Raw genomic sequence first — 21,320 nt, 5'->3', positions numbered from 1 at the left:
CGGATGGAAGAGTTGAGGAAATGTGGATGTTCAAACATAGGCAGAATGGTGAATGTTAAACAGTGTGTAAAGTGGCCACTTAAACCGGCCAATGACAGGTCCTAAGCCCTGTAAATGCCTAGACTCCCATATTCTCTCCTCAAAATTGTTTTCGCTCTCTGTTGCAACAAATTGAAAGGTTATTTTTATTTTATGTATGTATCTTTTGATATATATTTATGGTTTTTTAGTACAAAGTTTTGACCAAGTCTACTTTTGACCAGTCGGTTTTTTGGTTGGCTTGAAGATATTGCTTTTAGCAATAAGTCCGCCAAAGTACTTGTTCTTTGTACTTGAAGTTTTATATAAATATATAAATTAATTAAAGCACTGTGTGCACTATATTAAATATAAATAAAAAAAGAAAGCATTCGTTTATATTGTAAAGTGTCCTTGGCAGGGGTTATCCAGTGAGGGCACATTTTTTTTTGTTTTATATAAAAAAAAAAAATATTTAAAAAAAAGGAAAAATGTATTAACTAAATGCGCTTTAAGAATATAAAACTTTAGAAATACAAAACTAAAGTTTCGTTTAACATGCGCCGTGGCGCAGTTGGTTAAATGGTTTAATGTGAATCTGGCGTCGCAGATTCGATTCCCGTAAGTTGCAATTTTTTCTCTCTATTGATTTGGGTGTTGTGGCGTATTTTTCTCAACTTCCTTCCGTGTGTTTTTTCCACTTCAACAAGGCTCTAAAATAATAGAGGCTAAACGTGTTATGACTTTAAAAAAAAATAATTAAAGGTGAATAACTTTTTTTTAAATAAATGCTACGCATGGATTTTCGTTAAAAAAGTATTCAAGTACTAAAATATATTAACAAATAAATACAGTAAACTTTTTAACAATTGTAGTCGTGATTTGCCTTAAACAAACAAGTAAATGTTTTAATCCACTTAAAGTCTAGGGGAAGCGGCCAGTCCACTCCCCGACATAAATTGTCTAAATAAATGTCGAAAATAAGATGACAATTACCTTTGTATAAAACCACCCCTGCTTAGTGATATTACAGACCAGGGTATAAACATCAAAGCTATAAACAACCTGCTTTCGATAGGAAAACCACCCCTTTTTTGCTTTTTTACCCCCATATATAGACAACGGACCTCTAAAAGCATTATCTTATTAAAGAAAAAGCAAAGAATTTCATATATTGTTACGGTAATTTTCATTCGGAAAATTAAGTATATTGTATACGCACCCAGAACAGAAATACTAGTCATGAGCATAATCGGTCATTATTATTGAATAATTCGATTTAATTATTCGATTGTAACATTATCTACTATCTTAACCACTACGATAGACCAAATGTGAATCAAGCAATTAAATAGGTGCGAAGGTTTTCGCGGTCACTGTTATCAATTTGTTTATTTTTTGGGTGATACCGTGTCTGTTTGATTTGTTCCGACGTTTCGGCTACCATTGCAGGAGCCATCTTTAGGGTAATTTGTACCGTGTCGCAGTTGGCAGTAGGCACATTCCTATCCATTTTTGTAGTATGTAGTGCTGGGAACCATGTTGAGTTTAATTTCAGCCCGTCGTCTTTGTTTATGTTATTTGGGTGTCTGTGTATTTCAATTGCCTCTTTTATTATTCCTGCACTGTAATTACTGGGTTTATGCAAACTTTTCGGTTCAGAGGCGAGAACATGTCTGGTGTCTTTAAAGTGTTCCGCTGTTGCAGATTTGTCAGGATGCCCAAGTTTACACGCTCTTTTTTATTCGTCAATCATTTTCTTTGCTGTGTCACATTACATTCCTTATAATAAAAAATGATAATACTTAGTAATAATAATTTGATAGGTCAGGTTAAGGAAAACCGCAAACGCCAATCTTTCTTAAACGTCAAATGACTAATGATTGTTTTAAAAAATAATATTTGAAGTATTTTACTCCCAACGCCTTCCAAAATCATTACCTGATCCCACTGATCATATATATAATGTGTTTTACATGAGTATTTTTATGAATAAGTTTGTATGCGCAAGTTCTATCTACCTACCTGAAAATAGCTGTAATTTGAAAGTAATTACGCATTACTTTTTTTTGTACAAATTTTTCCCGTTTGTTAGTCGAGTGGAAAATCTTACTTTTTTTGCAATAAGCCCGCTAAACTGCTCTCATTTTTGAACCTACTTAAATAGGGAAATATCACTTTTTCAAAACATTTTTAAAGTAATAAAGGTCTATGAAATACTGTCCAGTAAAAAAATAAATATTTGTTACTTATTAGAAGCATAATATATATTGTTAAATTTGTAGTTTTGAATACCCTTAAAATCGGCCGTTCCATTAGCCACGCCCCTTATCCGTCACGATTTAGGTTTAATTGTCCCCGACCATTTAAATTAGTTTAAAACATTATCACAAATGTTGACGTCACAACTATCAAAGCCAAACATGACGCATAAAAAAAATATTTTTTCAATATTTGTATGAAAACATTTCTCCACAATATCCATACTGATTTTAATTATACAATTATTTATTCTTACTACATTTCATATATTTTTATCGGTATTCGTAGTATGTGATATTTCCCTATTATTGTGAATAAATAAATAAATAATCCATCGTTACTCGATCGATCGGATATTCTTACGACCGGTTATGAGTTATTCGGTTCCGTCAATCGATGTTGCGCGTCGCTAGATTGCTTCCATTTTATCATTGTTTTTCTAAACTTTTGTGTAGGCAATCAGATAGTATAAGATACTCGTATATAGAACATGGAGAATAAGAAGATACAATAATACATTATGTAATTAAGTGATTTGTTTATTCAAGTGACTTGCGATTTCGCCTTTCCGTATCAGAATTTGCTCCAGTTATTGCTGGGAATTGAATATTTGAAAGGGTTGATTATATTGTTTTTTTGCTACTAAAAAGAAACTGCATATATTTTATATTTGCATAACAAATTTCTTTGGCTGTTTTCCAGGTTTTTCATTTGATTTTTATTTATTTACTTATAAACCCCCAAGAGGCTTTTACATGGATATACGCGTATCATAACAAACATAATATAAACAAAATACTACAAATCACAAAAAAAAAATATCATCCTCATCAAACCCTCGTCCGCACTAGGTGGTGCACAGGGCAGAACATTGGTAAAAATTAACGGTTATAATCACCTTATATTTACATATATAATTCTTTTGTACGTGTGATGTCACTGAACTCCTCCTAAGCGACTTAACCGATTTATGTGTGGTTTTTAGCGAAATGTAGATCTTTGCGCTGTGCATGATCGTAGATATTAAAATCATCAATCTAATGTGTAAAAAAAGTCATAAGCTATTTTTTTTATCGACATACCAGGGTTGCATTCGACGAGAACGCATATACAAAAAAATGGAAGGATGTTGTTTTTTGTATTTAAAAAATGTTTGTTTTTAAATGTTTACAATCAACATTCGCTTTTTATGGATCCCAATCACATTGTTTCCTTACGTTCTTTATAATTTCTACCCATTTTTATTTCTTTTAACTGGATATTTTGGAAAAACTAAAATAATATTAGCTGACATTAAAAACACTTTTGAAAATTGCATACATGAATAAAGTGTACCCCTGTTGGTGAGAAGAGCCGAGTTTGACATTTGCAAAAATAATTCTGTATTTGAATATTAATAATTTTTAGTTTTGGAAATCAATCATAACCAAGTACCTAGGTACCTACTTATTAATGAAAAGTCTTTTTCCAAGCTAATAGCAGGCAAACCAACGTTCAGGCAGGATAACGTCTGCCAGGTCCGATAGTAATATTATACAATTTTATTGGATTGTTATCAGTTGAGCCTTGGAGGCTCCTTCCCCGGCTCAACTGATTGAAATAACAATCCAATAAAATTGTATAATATTACTAGCGGACCTGACAAACGTTACCCTACCTGAACGTTGGTTTGCCTGCTATTAGCTTAGAAAAAGACTTTTCATTAATAAGTAGGCTCAGGCCCAGACTTCTGTATTCCATTCTACAAAATGTTATTTATTTCTTTTGAAATATATGTATTTATATTATTTATGTTTAAAACATTAATTTTGCGGTCAAACATTTCAGCTAATATTTGTAAATATTAGCATATAACCACTCACCGGCTTTTTATGTCTACCGGTTTTAAGACGTACCCGTCTCTTCGTCAGGACACTCACTACACCAACATGCAAATACTAAAATACCGTTTCACCTTTACCCTCGCCGTTGTATACTGCATGTATGAAAGTGTATTTTAGTATTTTCATGTTGGTATAGTGAGTGTCCTGACGAAGAGTCGGGTACGTCTAGGAGCCGGTGGACAAAAAAAGTTTGAAAGTGGCTTTATAGGTACTAATTAATGAGTAACTTTGTAAAGTTTTTTTTTCTTCATATTTTGTTCAATTTACTCATGTATGTTTAAGATAAACCTACTTTTTTTATTTTTAATTCTCCGTATATAAATTTTATAATATATAAGCCTATTTTTACATGAAACCACTACTGTGTGTTTATAATGCGTACAAAAAAAATGATTACATAATTATTTCAAATGTTTTTTTGATACTGTGATACGTATTTATAGACATAAAAACTATTTTAATTTGTTATTTAAATAAAAGACGAGTGATACTTTAATCCAGAAATTTGGAAATCCAGTGACCGGTTTTATCGCTTTCGCGACATCTTCGAGACTGGTATCTTTATTAACTTATTAGTTAACCCGAAAAAAAATTGATAACGATCCTTAAGATAAAAATAACTTTATTTAATTTACTTTCATATAATTTTGAATTATCTATCCTTACCTCTGTTTCGTATAATACATTGAACTCCCATATAAAGAAACCAGTCTCGACGATGTTGCGAAAGCGATGAAACCGGTTACTTGATTTTCCAAATTTGTGGATTAAAGAATCACTCGTCTTTTATTTATATAACAAATTACATTGATCTTCCATCAAGAATTTTCACTTACAAACTTAAATATTATATTGTTATTATTTTTGCAATTTCACTTCTTTATCTGCATAAAATGATACGTTTATTGTATTTTTTTAATTGTTTTTTAATTTTTTTAATTTCAGGAATTTAGGAATATCAAAGCCAGTGGATCCTTCCGTAGAATTGGAGCCATCTACGCCATCCAACCACAAGGAGAACTGTCATAGGCTGGACTTCCTTGTCGATAGACAAAAACAGCTTTGTGGACTCTCGGAGAAGATCCTTGCGGTAAGAATAAACTGAGATATAAATAGTTATTGTAAAAGTCCTTTTTTAATTTAGTGGGAACATTATTAGCATTAATAAATAAGCATAATGAGGAATAGATTTCATTATTTTTTATTTGTAACAGATCAAGTGAAATAGAACCGAAATCATGCAAGGTAAAAATAATTATTGAGATATATTGAAATTGGAGGGCCAATGCAGTGCTCTAAGCACTTTTGAATGCGGATCGAAAAATTTTGATGAAAATGAATGTTACATGTCAAGTGATTATTTATTTACTAAATGTTACTAAATATTTGCGCATAACCACTTACAGACTTTTCAATGTCTATCGGTTTTAAGACGTACCCGTCTCTTTGTCGGGACACAAATTAAACATTAACCACATTATGCCTTCTTCATGGTTAATTAAAAACTGTAAATTTTATATTATTGAAGTTTGTAATTTACCCTAATGAAAGCATAATGTTTTGCAGAAACTAGTTGGTTATGAAATTATTAAACAATTAAGTGGTACGTATGAAAAAACAACAAAGTTATTTAATTTTTATATTTTATTTATTTATTTATTTATTATCATATATTATTACATACACAAAATTATAATTTAAAAAAAATTGCTTTGACTATCTAACTAGGGTTATTTATCCCGTTCTAAGGCAGTAATAAATTTATAGAAACAGTTATAAAGATAAAGGACTAAGTGAAATACAAAGTAAAAAATGTAGTAAAAACATATAATATATGTAAATTGACAAATCTGTTTTCCTTCCATACTTTTACTTTTATTTGCTTTTTATATATCTTAATATTTTTATGTTTTTTCATTACGTATTTTTGTATTATTTAATTAAGTACTTACTCTTATTTGGCATATTATTTATTACTCCTATTTCGTATGTTTCTTAATATAAAAACTGAGTGATTTTCTAGAAACCATATCTCAATTATCATTTCAATTATGTTTTTACATATATTTCTAAAATATATTAATATTTAACTACATATTTCAGCTGCTTAATTGAATTATAATCAATTGTTATCTTCAGCAAATCTTTCAAGACTTTCTGATAGAAGAATCCTAACTAACCTAATATTACTTAATAAAGTGATCAATTCATTAATTGACTGTCCAGATTTGCTTGAGTTGGTGTGTTTCCGTGTACCTGGTCGACATACCCGTCACACATCTCCTTTTTGTTCTGCAAGCTCTAGGACCAACTATCACATGCACTCGCTTATCCCTAGGCTCCACAGATATGGCAATCAGTATGAGAACAAGGCTGATATATTTGGTTCTGGACCTGATAGTTATAAAACGAGTCCGATTTCTTTTTTTCTCTCGCAATATTATTCTTAAACTTTTCGTTATATTTAAAAATGTTTTCCTTTTTTGTTTTCTCATATTTATGTTTTTATTTCGTTAATATTGTTGGCTGTTTATGTTTATTTACCTACTTGTTACTATTGTTATAGTTGTGCAATTTTATATTTTTTTGTTATGTAATTATGTATGTATTTTTTTTTCATATTTATGTTCAATATATTATGTTAAAAGCAATTTATGCCGTTTATGAAAAAATAAATAAATATATATATTATTTTTCTATTGATTTCAACAATACTTTAATTTGTTTTTTTTTTTATGCTACTTATTTTACTATTATTTTGTTGTTTTTAATGATACCATTATTTTGTATATTTGATTTTGTATGAATCTAATTTTGAATAATTTATATTTTAATATTTATACCTGATGATCTTTTTTGCGTTGTATTCTTTGGAATTTTATTATTTATTACTTATACCCTGTTTTTCTAGATTATTTTTCTATTGCATCACATGTCATTATAATTTAATCTAATTAATTTTACTATGTATTTTTAATGTTTATTATAACGGCTTGACTCGGGCATAGCCTAAAAAGCCTTAATAAGTTCATTAAAATTTAAACTAGTGTAATTTTGAATGAATAAATAAATATATTAGATAATAATGCTTTACAAAGTTAGTGATTTAAATATTTAAAATAATAGAATGTTTTATCTTTGTTTAATTTCTAGAAGTGTTCTGTAGAAACACACCTTTAAATCACAGGATTAAAATATATTTCTGTTTTCAGAGCCTCGCCCAAGGAGCCAGGATTGGGATTGAAGAGTGCCAGCACCAGTTTCGCCATAGCAGATGGAACTGTAGCACTGTGGATAATTCCACCGATATATTTGGTGGAGTTCTATCCGTCAGTAAGTATACAACTTACATCATCACATCTTACACACCCATCAATTGTAGAATTTTGAAATCCTTTAAAACATTTTCTCTTTACCCATTGTTTTAATGGACCGTGGAAGTAGGTCAAAGATTATTAATTGCATTACCCTCAAAGGCAATTTGACCAAAAGTGGCGTAAGTTTGTATTTTTTTAAGTTGTCTTTGTCTCGAGGATCTTGTGATTATATTATTGATTCTAAAAATTTGATTGTTAATATGCTGCCACTTGACTATAAATAAAATAAAATAATGTTTTTATTACGAAAGTAGTAAGTAGACAGAACGTTTCTGTACTGATTTATTATTTACATAAAACATTCATACAAAAAACTTAGTATTTTTATCTCGTTAAATATATTTGTATAATTTTCTTTTTAACCATATCTTTTCATTCTTTCTAATATTATTTACATATTTAAGACCTTAGTTTTTATAGGTATTTTTTTGTATATTTATGTAAATTGAAATTTTAAATTTACATGGTTTATTTGTGTTGTTTTGTTTACATTTATGAGCATCCACAATTATTATTTTTTCTTATCTTTCAAATATATTCGAGTATTTATTTAAAATTTAATTCAATTGTATTTTTTTCCTTATTTTCCTACTTTGTTGTATTTTTTTTATCTACTCAATACTATTTTTTAATTTTTCAAAGCATCAAAAACAAAATAGTATATGTTCATTATTTTATATGCTTACAATATTATGTCCGTACTATTCAATTTGAATCTTAATAAAAACTAATTTATCGGGACAAATATGTTTTAATACATTTTGTTTTCTTTTCAAATTGTAAATAACACGAGTATTTTATTGAATAAAGACTTCATGTTTTTTTTAATTGTGTCGTTGGAGTTATGTGCATAATTTGATTGTTGCATAGTTACATGTGTTGAGTAAAAGTAGTTTTTATTTAAACATAAAATATATAGAATACTTAAAGTGAAAATTGTGTTAGCGTATGATCGTTTTAGTTCATAAGTTGTGATTTGTGGAATATTTCTTCAATATATTACTGGTTACATAGTTCATTTATGGTTTCATATTTACCAGATCAATTTACATTTAGTTATATACTCGAATACATTGAAAGCATACACCACACGCCCGAATCCGTTTTAATGACTAAATTAATGTTTTTCTTCGGACTCACTCATACAAGCAAGCAATTGTATTTTTTTAATTACGAATTGATTATAATTCTTCCTCTTCTAACTTAATTCAGTAAGGAAAAACGCGAACAAATATTTACATTTACAACTTTTAAAGTTCCTTTCACTGTTGCTCTAAAACCTCCCCCTAATCGTCTACAAGGTAAGGACAAGGGGAAGTATAAATAAATAAATCCATCACCCAGTTCAAACCTCATTATGTCGACAGTGACAGGTGACCCTCAAGGCCGGTCACTGGTGGCGCATCTTGTAGTTATATACACAATAGGTTTAATCAGCAACTTTTCCCATCATTTGATTTTTGGGCTATAGCTGCTGGAGTCATTGTCGTTTTAGTGCAGCTTCCCCAGCCAATTAGACCATAAATCAGTATTGAAATTACCAACCCATAATACAATTAGTATGTATATTTTTTGGGTGACACCGTGTAAGTTGGATTTGTTCGGTCGTTTCGGCTACCATAGCAGTAGCCATCTTCGGGATAAACTGTGTGTTTTGTAGAAGAAAAAAATAAGGACTTTACTTTACCAGTTTTTGTCTACAAAAATTTGGACCAACTCAAAACATTGTTGACTATACTATAGTAAATACTACTGTGATGGTGAATGTCAAAGTGTATTTTAGTATTTGCATGTTGGTGTAGTGAGTGTCCCGACGAAGAGACGGGTACGCCTTTAAACCGGTAGACATAAAAACTCTGTAAGCGGTTAAATACTAATATTTTTTATTTCATATGCTAAATAAACTTCTAAATGAGAAAAAATAAGGAGAGTTCTTCGCCGAATCTGTGGTCCCGTGGAAGATGGAGATGAGTGGCGCATTAAGCAAAATGCCGAATTGTACGGCATGTATGAAGTCCCTAGTATCTCAATGCACATAAAACTGCTCAGGTTAAGATGGGCTGGACACGAACAGAGAATGACTGATGCGCGAGTAACTAAGAGAGTCATGACTGGACATCCAGGGGGTAAAAGAAGAATTGAAAGACCTAGACTGAGGTAGGAGGATGAAGTAAAAAAAGATACAGCACAGCTTCTACAAGTTACAAATTGGAAAATGGCTGCTGAGGACAGGCGGCGTTGAAGGAAAAAGTTGAAGTAGGCCATGGCTCGATTTGGGCTGTAGCGCCATCGAAGAAGAAAATAGTTTTTTAAATCACTAATTTAAATACTAGTTGTATATAATAATTCTGTCTTCAACAGACAGCCGAGAGGCAGCATTCGTGTACGCCATATCCTCCGCGTCAGTGGCGTGGTCCATCACCAGATCTTGTTCTCGAGGGGAACTGAACGAGTGTTCCTGCGATAACAGAGTGAGGAAGAAAGCTCCAAGGAACTGGCAATGGGGAGGCTGCTCAGAGGTAATCTAATTGTATTATTATGATTGTATATTGCAATATTTATTGAAAATATTTTTAAGAAGAGATACTGAATCTTAAAACACTGAGTTTTGAGAGAAAGTGCTCGAGTAGAATATTAGGCATAAGGCGGTTTGATTTCATAACTAACATTGAAGTCCGAGAACGGACGAACCGACCTTCTTTAACGAACGTTTTGAGGGTGTGGCGGTGGACCTGGCTTGGACACGTGCTGCGAATGCCTCAGGAGAGCCCGAATCCAAGTTGCCTCTTCTTCATACTTGCGGGCTCCCGATGTCCCGGAAGGCCGTCAATAACGATCTTTCGGCTTTAATCTGCAAGACTTAGGATTGGCGTGGGAAGAGACAAAAGTGCTGGCCGGCGATAGGGTCTCCTGCGGTGTTTTTAGGCCGTAGAAAACACTTTTATATCTAGTATTTACATACAAAATACGCGAGATAAAAGTATTTTCTTCGGTTGCAAGAGCGTTTGAAATATCACCCCGGAATGTAGAAAAAAAGAAAAAGAATTTGCGTTTACAGGGCTTGCGAATGTTCTGTTTTTTAATTTATTATTTTTAAAAACCCATTAGGGTTATTTATGAAATATTGTAAGGTCTATTTATGTTATGTCTCGTCTGGTTAGCGTAATAAAGGTGGTTTTTTAATTCGTCTCCAGTGTAATTTTTCAAATGGTTAATGTGTCTATTTTACACACTGTAACATTATATACACTGCTTCTATTTGAACTTCCATGTTTCAATTCTTACATCTGTTGATTTTTGAATGGTTAAATTCAGTCCTTGTATGGAAACATTTCGATAAACAAGAAGTAAAACAATCAAAGAATATTTTTAAGCGTTGCCTAGTATGAAGTAGGTAAAATAATTCAGGCAGATGAACCTCACCCGCAACAATAACGATTTTAGCTCTTAAGAACCACAAATGCAGAACTTATCTCCAAAAGAGCCAACAACACCAGAGAACCAGCGGTACTATTCCAAACTGCCCTCGCGGCCATAGAAAATACTTTTATCTCGCGTATTTACATACACAATACGCGAGATAAAGTGTTTTCTACGGCCGTGTGAGCGTTTGGAAAATCACCCCTCGTACCTCCGTCCTCTTGCAAAATAATAAGCACATACTGTAGCGGCGCAAATATGACCTGATCGGCATGTTTTTAAATCATGGTATTTAGAAAAAAAAATATTGAACTTTTTGTACATAATGTTATTTGTACATTGGCGGACTTTTTGCCAAATGGCAATTTCTTCCAACCAACCAATATAATAATAGTTTTATTTTTATAATTCAAGTTGCAGAACATATTCCATAGAAAATAAATATCAAAAAGCTAAAGATATATAAAAATATAAATAAACGTGTTTGTTTATAAATTACCTTAAATCAAAACTTCTACTCTAAGGAAAAAGCAAAAAAGAGGAAAGTGGAAAGGAGGAGAGATTAAGGAAGAGAAAGGAGATGTTTCTTCAGACGGGCTCTCTTCTTTCACAGTAGTAGCCGCTCGATTGTGGAATAATCTACCCACTAATGTTAGAGACGCCCCTTCTTTATTTACATTTAAGTCAAGATTGAAATGTCACTATCTAAATATTTAAATTGTTCCTTTATCCTTCTTCTTTCCTTCCCATCTTCTTCAAAATTGTAAGATTCAATATGTCCATGTATTTATAATTTTCTCAAACTGAACGGTTTGGGTAGGTAGGAATAAATTGCCGTAAGGCAATATGCCCGCCCTTATATGTATATATATTGTAAATGTATATAAAGTGTCAAATAAATAAATATATTTCTACATATATTTTCAGGACATCCACTATGGCGAGCAATTTAGTCGAGAATTTGTGGACTCCAAAGAAAATAAAGAATCTCAGAATGGACTGATGAATCTTCATAATAATGAAGCCGGTAGAAGGGTAATTTATCTATATATTTATTCGTTTACATAAGCAGTCTACAAAAACAGATATATATATATATAAAATGTTTATCAGGATTACAGATCAAGATTGCCAAACTTCAAATTATTTCGTTTTTAAAAAAAGCCAAAAAAATTGCACCTTGGCAGCCCTGTTACAGAGAGTACATACAGGGTGTGGCGTAATGAATAGGTAACCTTATACCTACGAATAGGGGAGATCATAATGGATCAGAAAATCAAAAATACGTCTTGAAGTCCTATGGTTTTCGAGTTATTAGACATTTTTCGAAATTAAGAGAAAATTACACCTTTGGTACTCATTTCAGTGGTTAGATTGTAAATGAAGAAAATGTCTCAACCTGTTTTTTGGGTTTGATCATGGATAAATGTGCTATCGAATGTTAGCTGCCATTTTTGTGTAGCAGAAATACTTTTTTTTAATAACAATTTGATTCAAAGTTTATATTATACTATTTAAGAAACTATTGGAAATTATATTTCTTAAAATAAAGCTTGATTAGAATAACAGTTGTCAGCAAAAGTGACGACACACCTTTGTCATAACGTCTAAGAAGTGATTTATATTGACACACTAAAAATCGTTCGTATCTGGCATGTTAACTCAACAGATTTATATAAAATCAGCTTTAAAACTAAAAAAAAACAAAATAAACCTTATTATTAACGACGTTCTTACTTGCAAAAATGTTAGAGATGGGACAAATTGATCAATGTAAATCGATCGAATAAAAAAAATAAATCATTTGTTGTTCATGAAAAAAAGTATTTAATGTCTTCATCACAAACATACTAAGGCTTGTTTTTGCGTTTTTCAATCAATTTTAGGAAACATAGTTTTATGTTTGCCTGAAAAAACCGATAAAATCGATTTGATCGGTACATGATCAGTAATCAGTAATTTTACATCACTAGTGATACTGCAGCTGTCATTTTACTCAAGCTATATTTTAAGGACTATGGCAACGTATTTCTTAATGGGTCATTCAGGGGACTGTATATTTTTTTACACCATAACAGATCAAATTTGCCAAAAAAATTTGCAAAACATAAAACTTTAAATTATTTTTTCCCTTAAAAAATTTGTCTGCTACGCAAAAATACATTTGATAGCATATTAATCCGATACTACTAAGCAAAAAACAGATCGAGGAAAATTCTTGATTCCCAATCTTACCACCGAAAAGAGTGGCAAAGGATGTAATTTTCTTATAATTTTATAAAATGTTAAATAACTTTAAAACTATGAGACTTTTACAGAACTTTTTATTTTCTTAACTATCCGTATGTACTATGTACTCTTTATATTATATCTTTATTTATACATACATTATAATATTATCTTTTGTTAAATTATAGTATTGTTGCCAGTCGTAGCGACTACAAATTCAATTTCAATAGTTAGATTAGGTTCTAAGACATAGTATTTTAAAAAAATGCATCGAATAAATAATCAGTAGGGAATGAAAATAATAATTTAGAATACACAGCAAAATATTAAAATTTAAAAAATTAATTACAAAGTTACAGGTTGATTTTCATACATTTTATTATGAACAAGTAGTAATTATCAGGATAAATTAATGAGTGAAAAATTTTTACTTAAAAATGCAAAGGCATTTTGTCGATTCTATATCTTTCAGATTCTATTTTATAACAAAACATGTCTTTACATATTTCAGTTTTTTCAGACAATTTCATTTTAATGTCATTCGTCGCTCATCTATCGGTAAAACTTGTAACTAAAATCTAGCTAAGACGCAAACCAAATATTTAGCGAGGTCTAAAAAACGGCAGCAATGTTATTTAAATTTATTCAAACAACATAGTTTATTTTTTGTAATTATATTCAAAAACATATTTAAAAAATAATTCAGCCTCATTGCACAATTAAAAGAGCTCATTTTAGCCTCTATGTTTCAATTCGAGCCACTTTCTTATGACAATGTTTAGACAGGGAATATTTTTTGTTTTTGTTATGCTAACTGACAATAGATGTCTCTGCTCTGCCAAAATTCACAAATATCGGGAATTTTAAATTTGTATTCTCTCGACGTCCATGTGAATAAAGAATACAGTTGTGTGTGTGAAATAAAACCAGAACCCGGGACGAGTGTTTATTGTAATTTCTCTCGGTTTATTAAGTCTTCTTTGCATATTATCTCATGTAATATAATAAAGTATATTGTTAAGTGTCCTCGACAAGAGTACCCAGTGAGGTCACATTATCATTATCATTTATTACTGTTTGTAATTAGAAAAAAGAGAAAAAATAAGTGAAATGGTTTGTAATGTAATGTATTTATTTAAATAGTTGTAAAAAACATAAACATACAATTATAATTTACATTATAATATATATGAACAAAAATATTTACTTTATTAAAAGTTTTTTTTTTTATTATTAATATCCCTACAGAGATGAGGTAGAATTTTTTCAAATTCAGGATTATGGATATTCGAGCGTTTACAGGGCTTATGACCTGTCATTGGCTGGGTTAAGTGGCCACTTTACGTATTACAACATTCCCCATTCCGCTTATTAGCGAATATCGACACAGGTAACATTTTTTTTGATGTTTTTTGATTTTTGTAATACGTAAAGTGGCCACTTAACCCAGCCAATGACAGGTCATAAGCCCTGTAAACGCTCGAATATCCATAATCCTGAATTTGAAAAAATTCTACCTCATCTCTGTAGGGATATTAATAAAAAATATATACCTACTCCCCCTTGGGAGAAATCCAGATTTGTGTATGTACAAAATACACGTACCAAAAATAATGTTGTGTTATTAAAAGTTGTAAGATTTAAACGCACTATATTTCCAAATTTTTTTTTTTCATATTTTCATTCTTTTTTTAATTGAATTCTTTAGGTAGATTTGTATGCGTCATCTCCCTCTTTTTGAAGTTTACAAAAGGGTTGTCGTATTAGTTAGTTTTCTATTTTTTATTCATTTATTTTATTATACTTGTTTTTTTTCAATTATTTTCATCACTAAACGACGTTCTCTATTATTTACTTCGCATATAAATGTTTAATTATTCAAATTTTTATGATTTAATGATGATAAGATATTTTTTTCTATTTTTATGGCTTCTTTCACCTCAATGGCGAAGTTACGTCTAATCATCGTATTATTTAAGTCATAAACCTACATTATGATAAATTGAAATCACCCCCTCTCAGGCCATCAGATCGCGCATGCAGCGGGTTTGCAAGTGTCACGGGATGTCTGGGTCATGTTCCATCCGCGTCTGCTGGAGAAAACTGCCTAACTTCAGATTGGTCGGAGAAGGACTCACTCAGAGATACGAAGGATCTTCACACGTTAAGGTTTGCTTTAAAACATTCGATAAATTAAAAGCAGCCAGTCCACAATTTTGAAAAAAATAGATATTAATCTAATCGAGTGCAGTAAGGTCAATTCTATGTCGTGCTGAAAACAACCAGAACGCTTTCATACAGAAAATTGTTTTAATCACGTTCTGAAAATGGTGTCCATCACAAAAATGGCATTTCTCAATTTGCAGAAAACACCCACAGCACTAGAAAAATCTTAACGAATTTATAAAGTGATTAAAACTGGTGAAATACATAATTAAATTCTTGTTTGTAATATAAAAAATAAACTGATATATTCATTGTTTATCATTTATTTAAGTCAAAAACATTCCATCTGTTGAGTAGATTTGTTTATTCAATCTTTTCGAAAAGGTGCTATTATCTATAAAGTTTAACTTTTCTATGGCTGGCTGCTTTCTACATAACTACGTTCAATTATACCTAGGTACTAGATACTGCTGAAAGCAGCTTTGTATTAGATAAACTTGAATTATTACTAGGAAGATGTAACGATACTTTTTAATACGTTTATTTTAATGTTTTGAAAAATCAGACTTCTACAGACTATTTTTTTATTTCCTTAATTAATATGAAATTTCGCGACCAAATAAAAAATGCAACTCTAGGCAACACAACGCGGTACAACGCAACAGAACACAACATAAAATTTTAATAATGTTTTTCTTTGCAGGCTGTTGATCGAAAGAGGGGCAGAAAAGTGAGGAAACTTCGACCGCTACACCCCGATATGAAGAAACCGAACAAAACAGATCTTGTTTATTTAGATGATTCTCCTGACTATTGTGAACGAAATGAGTCGTATGTATCTTAAAAATATTTTTCTTAAAAAAAAATCAATCAAAAATAATAATTAATAAATGGTTCATCTGCATTCTGAATTCTTGCATGAAATCTCTCATAGTGGTTGTGATTATTATTATTATATTTTCGTAATATAATACCTCAAGGGCGCTTTACATAGTGATTGTATAGTTATTTTTTTTTTATTGAAGCTTTTAAATTTGTAATTTAATTAAAACAATTTATTTTGCTGACACATGCTACGGATTTATTCAAATGATTTGGAGAACAAGTGGGTTCCAAGTTTTTTCCGAAACATCACTTCACTTTTACAGCCTCGCACCTCTGCTGGGAGAGCATTCCATGCCATAGGGCCTGCGACCGCAAATGCGCGTTCACTAAATTTAGTGCGCTGTTTGCGTAGATGTATAATAACTTTTTCTCTCGCCGTAGACATAGCTGATCTAAGCGTGAGACGCCTGTCAGCTAGTTCATCTGGAATGCATAGTTCCCTTAGATATTCCGGAGCAGAGTTGTGCAGTCACTTATGCATAAGCCAACAGAGTTTGTATTCGACCCTCTGTGGAAAACGTAAACCCGAAGTAATGGAATGACTAAAATTAGAGATTCCGAAAATAAGTCTCACTGCAGCATTCAATACAGATTGTAGGCGAGTCATTGTGTTCATTGGTAGATCTGCATAAATACCATTACAATAATCGACTCTAGACACTACAAACGCATTTATTAATTGACGGGCGGCATCAGCCGGCAAATTTTTGCGTATGCATTTAATTTGTCTCAGCTGGTAAAAGCATGAACTTATCGTTCTACTAATTTGAGCGTCAAGAGAAAGGTCAGAATTGAGTAAAACTCCCAGTAGTTTAACGGTGGGTAAAGCGGTACTCCCTACATTATTACGTGGGATCAAATTATGTCATCTGGCTGAAGCCACCCATAGTTGTTCCGTTTTTGATGGGTTTTATGTTAGTTTGTATTCAGCTATCCAGTTTCCTATTTTCTCGATGCATCCATCAATTAAATTGACAAGCACACTTCTCTCGCCTGGTTTGCAATAAAAATAAATCTGCATAGCAGTGAGACCACAATTCACATTCTTGTCGTGATGTTACACTGTAGTCCTTTAAATATAGCTTGATTAAAATGACAGCTGTTAATCTAATGTCACTAGTGACGGAAAATTATTGATCACTGATCATGTACCGATCAAATCAATTTTATCAGTTTTTTCGCGCAAACTTTATCAGTCTTTTAAGAATCATTTACTGGTCCAAGAAAAAGCATAAAAATTTTCATACATTTTTAGGCGTTCCAAGTATGTATGTAGGTCAAATACGCATCGATAAAGATTTCAGTTCATAAACATCACAAAAAGTAGCAGATTGAAGAATAGAAGGTATACGGAAGTTCAAATATAGGCAGAATAGTCAAAGATACACACTGTGTAATAACATAAACAAGTCAATGACAGGTCAAAAACCCTGCTGCTGTCGTCTCTCTAGAATATTCTGTATTTTACTAGCGATAAAACGATGTTACATCACAGCGCGCAGAGGGATTATTTACCCAATCTCTTAAGAGTTAATAAAAAAAAGTAAAAAATATATTTAATGAGGTTTTTTAATGTTTTAGGATGGGGATAATTGGAACGCACGGAAGAGCTTGCAACAGGACTAGCCCCGGCCCGGACGGATGCAGGCTGCTGTGTTGCGGAAGAGGTTACCAGACGAGAGTCCGCGATGTGGACGACAAGTGTCGCTGTCGCTTCGTCTGGTGTTGCAATGTCGTTTGCGAAAGGTGTAAATACAAGAAAGAAGAGCATGTTTGCAACTAGAACAGTCTGAATTATTTCCAAATATTTTTTATCGGGAAACAACCCACTATTGCAATCTATGTGTAATTTTAGACATTTTCCCACGGTTTGAAAGCGGCAGAAAAATTAAGGCGTATAGAAACAGAACAGGGCACAAACTGGCGGCTCCTGACGGAAAACATTGGCAGTGCATTTCTTTACATTTTGTCAGCTTTATATTAAGTTCAATAATATTATAACAATATGACAGGTATGACAGTATGACACCCCGCGCATCGGAATCAGAAACGCTAAATTTGCCCAACATTAAACGTTATAGATAACTAAATCAACTAAATTCGTACTAATATCATGTCATTACGCATGTTCAAAGTGATATTACAAACGAGCTTCAAACTTCAAATCTTCGTTGTCTATCTCGCTCAAATGACGATTTTAGGAGATATGGTATATTTCATACAAATTCAGGGTAAAGAATTGCGCAAAACGGAATATGCACGGGGACGATTGCGCATGCGTAGACAAGATGAAAAAATCGTCCGCGAGAGTCGATCTCGCTAGATCTTTTGGCGCTAGTATTGAATATTATAATGTTTACGAGTATAATATTGCAACGACTCCCTTTTTCTTTGTACCTTTTTTTACTATAAATAAAATTACTAATTTTTACTTGGCAGTGCACTTCAATTATGCACATACTAAGGAACCGCCTCTGGGCACAACATTATATTTTTTCATTTATTTATCATTTTGGGTGTTAACACTTCACTTTAAAAAATGTTACAACACGTGTATGTATGTATAAAATAGTTTATTTTACAAAAAAAAAATTACATCTAGCGTCTACAAAATTGTGGCCAGAAAAATATTAAATCAGGCATTAGTACTTTTAGATATAAGCCACAGAATTCATAGCATTTTTACTAAACACTGCGCAAATATCGCGGAAAGCTTTGAAATATTTATTCCCTCGATTGAGTGCAAACAGAAAAAAGCGTCGAAAATGCTCACTACCGTCTACCAGACATGACATTTGGAAGGCTTGTAATCAAGTAAAATAATAAATGTAATGGAAAAGCAAGTACAGAATCTTATAGAACAGAAAATTTTCTTTAGAATGACGTATGATTTTAATCATTTTGTCATATTTTTGGTGCTCATTTTTAAATTTGTAAAACAACGGACACAACTTATGTTAATACCATATACTTCAAACGTATATAATATACTTAAATGTAATTAAAACAGACTCATTGAATTTAAGTATGACTAATGTTTTAGCCCCGATTAAAATGAGAGTTATCTTTGATTGTCGGTAAAGTAAAATCGAATTTTCTGATCGAAAATATATAAATTGTGAACAACAGTGAGATAATATCTCTGAAGAACATATTCCGAGATATAATTATTTAAAGCAGATTATAAATATTATATTTTCACTATTGAACCTCAATATTTAACTAATTAAAAACATTAATGAATTAAATTTTATAACATATCTGCATTAGCGGCCTCCGTGGTATAGTGGTTAAGACACTTGACTTGCACGGAAGGTTCCGGGTTTGATTTCCGGTGAGAACACAAAAAATAAATTTGGTTTTTCTCAAGCCTGGGTGTTCTGTGTTGTAATTTACCATTGCAGTTGGGGGCCTCCTGGCCTGTTGTGGTGCAATTTTTTTTTTAATGTGGACTGGTACCTGAAGCGTAAGACTAATCATCCTACGTTCATGTAACAAAAAATGATCAAGATACGCTGCGATTGGTGTAACAATGCACCATTAGGTGCGGAAAGGGAATGATGATGATGTGTACATTGTGTATCTCAAAGTCAGAAATTTCGGGCTTAGCAATGCCTTAAAATATATCTTAATACATATAATTATTCTGTACGTGTGATGTCACTGAACTCCTCCTAAACGGCTAAACCGATTTACGCGCGGTTTTCAGAAAAATGTAGATCTTTGCGCTGCGCGTGTTCTCTTCAATCAAATATGTAAACAATAATTTAGAAGTAAAAATGATTTATTCATCGATATACCAGGGTTGCATTCGAGGAGAATGCATATACAGATAAGTGGAAAGATGTTGTTTTTTTTTTGTATAAAAAAAATGATTTTGAATGTTTACAAACAACATTCGATTTTTGTGGATCTCAATCAGATTCTTTCCTTCAATTCCTTATAATTTCTACCCATTTATTTATTTTTACTGGATTTTTGGTAATACTAAATTAATATTAACTGACATTCAATACATTAAAAAAAAACGTATTTCTATATAAACTCCCTCTTGCTAAGAAAAGCGGAGTTAGATATTTGCAAAAATAATTCCATATTTGAAAAATATTCATTTTGTGTTTTGAAATTCAACCATAAACAAGTACCTAGGTACCTACTTAAATTCAATATTTGAATATTAATAATTTATCACACGTACAGAAAAATTATGTATACGACTGGTGAAATTGCACTTTTTTCATTTTGCTTTGGGTAATAAGAGGAAACGAAAAGATTAAAATGTCGAACTCAATGTCAAATGTACGAGTATATATTACTCGTAGTTTACCGAAAATTCGAATTTCAAAAATACGTTTGGTTAACCAGCTCATAGACGAATGATGATAACTCTGTTGGCTTCCATTGAAATTGGGGCTCAGGAGATGTAAAAAATATGTGTTTTTTGTAATGCTAAAATAGTTTTACACCTTTTTAGTTAAAAATAAAGCATTTTAAAGAAATCGAGAACTTTTTAAAGAGGGAATATCAAAATCTAAGTGTTATAATCTGTCATTTGTTGCTTTGAGTGATCATTTATTGACACTGTAAAATGTTCATTTTTACATTACTACGGAATATTTTTGATTAGGTAATAAAAGAGGCATGTACAGGGATCTTAACACACTATGTAACATTATCTCAAATGCCTCAACCACTACAAAACGAGGCGGACTTACCTCCACTCAATTCCCTATTAGGACGTTAACTTGAGAGTAGATATCGGGTCGAAAACACTCGACTAGGGTTCTGATTCTATTTCACACACATCACTGTTTTCTTCATCCGCCTGGTCATAGACTGTCACTTTAATTGTTGATTTATGTTCCACAGCGTATAAAGCGATCACTTAAACATCTTTTTTACTTATTCAAAGTTTTCTGAAACTGTATTGAAGTATCAAATTACGGTAAAAATCCTGAACTCGTCGACAAATATTAGTTCTTTAAAACTAAAATTATAGTTTTTTTTTTTTATCTTTTCGAAAACTGGATGCATACGTTTCTATATGCTTTGATTATTTCTTAACCATGCTTAAATAAAA

General features: G+C 31.6%; 1 protein-coding gene across 1 annotated transcript in view; it reads left to right on the top strand.

Annotated features, from left to right (window-relative positions):
* LOC148284324 (protein Wnt-4-like) overlaps positions 1 to 19,067 on the top strand; it is a 202,672-nt gene extending 183,605 nt beyond the window's left edge. Inside the window, exons 3-9 of the mRNA XM_088241626.1 lie at positions 5,109 to 5,253; positions 7,376 to 7,496; positions 9,902 to 10,059; positions 11,888 to 11,995; positions 15,212 to 15,358; positions 16,059 to 16,186; positions 17,822 to 19,067. Of these exons, the coding sequence (XP_088097752.1) occupies positions 5,109 to 5,253; positions 7,376 to 7,496; positions 9,902 to 10,059; positions 11,888 to 11,995; positions 15,212 to 15,358; positions 16,059 to 16,186; positions 17,822 to 18,023 (1,009 nt within the window). The 3' untranslated portion in view covers positions 18,024 to 19,067. The remainder of the gene's footprint in view (positions 1 to 5,108; positions 5,254 to 7,375; positions 7,497 to 9,901; positions 10,060 to 11,887; positions 11,996 to 15,211; positions 15,359 to 16,058; positions 16,187 to 17,821) is intronic.
* Positions 19,068 to 21,320: the final 2,253 nt, after the last annotated feature.

This window comes from Micrasema longulum, unplaced genomic scaffold (assembly GCF_059751315.1).
Source record: "Micrasema longulum isolate JH-2025_06_02 unplaced genomic scaffold, ASM5975131v1 h1tg000131l, whole genome shotgun sequence".
Classification (NCBI taxonomy): Eukaryota; Metazoa; Arthropoda; class Insecta; order Trichoptera; family Brachycentridae; genus Micrasema; species Micrasema longulum.
The sequence above is the reverse complement of the archived record's forward strand: the minus strand, read 5'-3'. Positions and strand labels throughout refer to the sequence as shown.